Genomic DNA, 5,013 nt, shown 5'->3' on the forward strand with positions numbered 1-5,013 from the left:
TGCTTAGTGACGTGTTAACTTGATGAAGAAATGTCCCAAAAAAAAAAAAAAAAAAAAAGTGTAGTGACCAACCTTTCAGAAAACAAAATGCATGCAAATACTATATACAACATAAAGTACAGTTTACTCTTATATTCCTAAGTAGGAAAGTTTAAAGATGCATGCTAAAGCATGTACTATGAACTATCATGCCAATGACTGCTGACCTGCAAAGGGGGTCTCTAATTATTTACTAATTCATGCCAAGTCTAATTCACGATGGATGGATCTTTGCATTGTGCAACTCATGTTACCTGTACCACCCCCAATACCCCACCAGAAATTCCTTGAAAAAATCATATGCACCTTGACCAGCTGGTGAATGGGGGAGTTAGGGGAATCGTGCAAACGTGCATTTGTATGCGTGTTGTTTTGTGTGGGCACGTAAGTTACTGAATGTCCCTTCCTACGCTCTGTGCAAACGGGGGCGTACGTGTTGTCTTCAGCGTGCTTGCAAGGCAGTCCCTGGTAGAGTGTATAAATTGGGGTCATCATCAGGTTGTGGTTTACCTTTTCCAGCTGAGCTCTGTCTCAACAAAGGACCCTGCTGATCATGAAGCTCGTTCAAACGCTTACTCTGTGCCTGGCTCTGTTGCTGAGCCTTGCCGCTCCCTCGTGAGTATACACACAGACACATGTCAACACAGTACGTACAATGTTAAAATGAGTCAAATACTGAATAATGTGTTCAGATTAGCTATATATCACAAGTTTATTACTTTAACCTAGCATTAAAAATAACTTTTGCAAAAAAGTTTATCTGTTTGAAGTGGGATTTTATGTGTTCATGTGCACCAACATTTAGATTTTTTCAACTTTAATTGCTTGGTCTCTAACTCAATAAATTCTTGAATTCACTTCATTTATCAAAAGCTTTTATCAAAAATGAGAAACATAACAAGCAATTTATCATAAGAGACAACTATTCTTGCAGTATGGCACAATGGCAAGTTTCAAGTATAAGGTCGATTAGTACAGTAGTTTTACAGTTTCGTAGTACATTTTTTTTATCTCAGACAATTGCCTTAATTGCTTGATTTGTTTGTTTTTTGATTAAATTATTTATAAAACAATTTTATAAATAAATCTAATGGTCAAATAGCTGATTTAGAGATATACCATTTTGTTATCATTAGAGATATTTTGCAGGGGCTCCCTAATTTGGGTTAATGAAAAGGGCCCGTTGTTAGTGTGTTGTAATGGTTAATTTTAACGTAGACGTATTTGTTTATTTGTGTTCAGGCATCATCAGGAGGTTCATGCTAAAAAAGGTGGGTCTTCTCAATAACCAGATGTAAACAATTTTCCCTTAAGTGGGTAGTAAATGAAAGTGATACATCAGCAAATTCTGATTTCATCAAGACACATATTTCATGATATGAATTATTTTTGGTTCAGACAAACCTGAAGGACATAAGCATGAATTGCACCATGATGCTCAGCTTGACCGCTGTGCAGGAATGGAGTTTGATGCAGTCGCTGTGACCGAGGAGGGAGTTCCTTATTTCTTTAAGGGTGAGAGATGAAAAAAATATGGTAAAAAGTAATGATAAATCAATGTAAACAATAGAAATTTGAATTTTCTTTAGAGTGAATGAATGAATTATTATTATTTTTTTTTAATTTTTTTTTGTGGCCCTTTAACTGACCTTTCTCGTTGACTTTTGACCAAAGGTGACCACTTGTTCAAGGGTTTCCATGGCCAGGCTGAGCTGTCTAATCAAACCTTCCTTGAGCTGGACGACTATCATCATCTGGGACATGTGGATGCTGCATTCCGCATGCACTCTGAAGACAGCCCAGACCACCATGACCACCAGTTCTTCTTCCTGGTAATTTTAACATTACCTGAAGTGCAATTTATTAGTTTGCTTTATGTATCAACACCAGACAAGTAAACTAACATCTTCTTTAACACCATTTAAGGACCATAAGGTCTTCAGCTACTACAAGCACAAACTGGAGAAGGGCTATCCCAAGGACATCTCTGAAGTTTTCCCTGGAATTCCTGACTACTTGGATGCTGCAGTGGAGTGTCCCAAGCCAGACTGTCCTAATGACACCGTAGTCTTTTTCAAAGGTATTGTAATATCGTATTATATTTCTGTGATTAATTATAATGGAAAACATGTAAGGATAGTAAGTATGTTGAGAAGATTTTGTAGGTTTAAATTCCTTCATAATCCACCAAAGGTGATGAGATCTACCACTTCGATATGAAGACGAAGAAGGTTGATGAAAAGGAATTCAAGAGCATGCCCAACTGCACAGGAGCCTTCCGTTACATGGGTCATTATTACTGCTTCCATGGACATCAGTTCTCCAAGTTTGACCCCATTACAGGAGAAGTCCAGGGCAAATATCCAAAGGAGAGCCGTGATTACTTCATGAAATGCCCACATTTTGGTAAGCGTAACAAGTGTGGAAAAGTTAACAGGCTTGAGAAAGCATGCATTAAAAAAGCAGAACTTGGAGTCTTATAGGGTGTCTCTATTGGTATCTCCCTCAGGAGAAAAAAGCACTGATGACCACATTGAGAGAGAACAGTGCAGCCGTGTGCACTTGGATGCTATTACATCTGACGACGATGGCAGTGTATATGCTTTCAGAGGTGAATTTCCTATTGTTATTTTGTCTAGACATGGACAAGGAATTTTAGTGACTCTTTTTCAGGTTACATCCTTATACCAGTAGGTGGCAGCAAGTGACTAGTTGAGAATCATTCATTCAAACGATTCCTTCAAAAGCGCAGACCCTGCATCTCATTTGGCATATAATCCGCCATTAATAGTAGGCCTATTCAAGACCTAATAAGGCTAATATTTAGGGTGGATAGGATTCGAGTTGGGAGGCAAGATTCGAATCCTATCAGGATCGAAGCCTTTATGAGTGAGTCATTGAATCACTCATTCAACTGATTCCTTGAAAAATGCGAATTGTTGCTCGGATACGCGTTGTTCGCATAATTTTTTTCAATTACTTTTTTCGTATAGGCAGAACAAAAACAGACAATGTAACTGACCATAATGTGTCTAAAATGTAAGTTACACAATATTAATCTTTTGTTTATTAAATGTATATATAAAAATAAAATCACTTTCAAAATCCCAATTGTACAGTCCGTCCAAATATCAGTAAGGCATCGAAAGCTCTCTTGTTATTGTGCTATTTTTTTAAAATGTATACCAATGTACAAATGCAACTGCAAGCCACTATTTTAACAAATGCAATTTCACAGACCCACACAATAATAATAATAATCTTCGTTTCTCTTCCCTAGGGTACCACTTCCTCAGCATAACTGGTGATAAGTTTCATTCAGACACAATTGAGAGTGCTTTTAAAGAGTTACACAGTGAAGTGGATGCAGTCTTCTCTTATGAAGGTCATCTCTACATGATCAAGGTTATTTTGTGCAGCAGTTGATTTTTTTTTTTACCAGGCTTTATTATAGCTGTATTTTTATTTATTGTGGACATGTCTTCTCATATATTATATTCCATGCACAGGATAAACAAGTGTTTGTGTACAAAGTTGGAGAGCCACACACACACCTAGATGGTTACCCCAAACCCCTGAAGGAGGAGCTGGGAATTGAGGGTCCTGTAGATGCTGCCTTTGTGTGCGCAGACAAACACATTGCTCATGTCATCAAAGGTATAATCACTGGAATGCTTGTTCTGTCACATTCAAAGTAGGCCTACTGTAGATCCTTACTACAAGCTTTTGTCATAGTGACAGAAAACTCACTGTCTTTTCTATTATAGGTCAAACAATCTATGATGTTGACTTGAAAGTCACCCCACGTAAGCCTGTGAAGGAAGGAAGCATAACACAATTTAAAAGGATTGATACTGCAATGTGTGGCCCCAAGGGTGTGACGGTTGTCTTCGGTAACCATTACTACATATATGATAGTCCCATGACTATGATGAAAAGCAAAATCATGCCTGAGCAGCACAAGGTGTCTCAGGAGCTGTTTGGCTGTGACCACTAGAGAGTGGCGTGCAGAGCCATTTACTGCCATACATACAACCGGCGTAGCGTCATAGAACGTCTCTGAAAAGGTTCACGCCCACTTTTAGGGGAAAACAAACCGGCGAGCGCCATACACAGTATCGGATTGAGGACATGTACTAACCCTTACAAAACATGTAATTTGTATTTAAACATTTTTTTTTCACACAATAGGCTACCCCTATTATGTATTTGTATTTAATTAAATTTTTCCACACAGTATTTTGTATTTTTATTTTATTTTAAATACATTTCCATGTATTTATGCCCATCTCTGCCTGCCATTATCATCAATATCTTGCTGTTATGGAAATATCATGAATTACGGATGATGCTATCGAAAGCTAAATCAGGCTAGTTGTATGGCTGGACAGAAAAGTGCACTCAGTAGCTACTCTAAATATAAAGACATAATATTATACATTTAAAGATGTTTACTTCTTAAAACCGAAGTAAAATCATTCACTGGCTACCTGGTGACTCGATGAGGTACGAGTAAATGTCCGGGTAACACTTCTGGCCACTGGGTGGGGTTGTTAGACCAATTTGACGCTGGTAGGGACATGTTTTTAAGTTGCCCAAATTAAGTTTATAAATGTATCGTTCACACTCTATGGAAGGCAGGGTGGACATATAATTACTCGACATATTTCATCTAAGTGATTTCTGAAGTTATACACGTCTGCCGGCTGTGTACGGACGTTGTTTTGTGCCGCTATTTTGTATTGAAGTCTATGGGAAGTCTGGTTTGTTTTCCCCTAAAAAGGGGCGGTTAAGAAATTTACAGTTAAGTTCCCGGATGTGCCGGTTGTATGTATTGTACGGTGTGCTGGCTAATGCATGTGTCTATTACCACCGAGCCTGTATTATTTTATTTGAAGCTCCATTGAAGAATAAGACTTGATTATTTGTCCTTGATCTGTGCACTGTGTGGTTAATAAATAATCTTATCTTTCA

At 38.0% G+C, this 5,013-nt stretch overlaps 1 protein-coding gene across 1 annotated transcript; it reads left to right on the forward strand.

Moving 5' to 3' along the window:
* Window positions 1–403: 403 nt before the first annotated feature.
* hpxa (hemopexin a) lies at window positions 404–5,013 on the forward strand. Its single transcript, XM_084421311.1, has 11 exons — window positions 404–654; window positions 1,282–1,310; window positions 1,438–1,554; window positions 1,714–1,871; window positions 1,966–2,119; window positions 2,233–2,445; window positions 2,549–2,650; window positions 3,320–3,444; window positions 3,549–3,696; window positions 3,807–4,064; window positions 4,873–5,013. Exons 1-10 carry the CDS (start codon window positions 593–595, stop codon window positions 4,034–4,036), a joined length of 1,338 nt encoding a protein of 445 aa, XP_084277437.1. The 5' UTR covers window positions 404–592; the 3' UTR covers window positions 4,037–4,064; window positions 4,873–5,013.

The sequence above is a fragment of the Rutilus rutilus genome (genome assembly GCF_951802725.1).
Source record: "Rutilus rutilus genome assembly, chromosome: 10".
Taxonomy (NCBI): Eukaryota; Metazoa; Chordata; class Actinopteri; order Cypriniformes; family Leuciscidae; genus Rutilus; species Rutilus rutilus.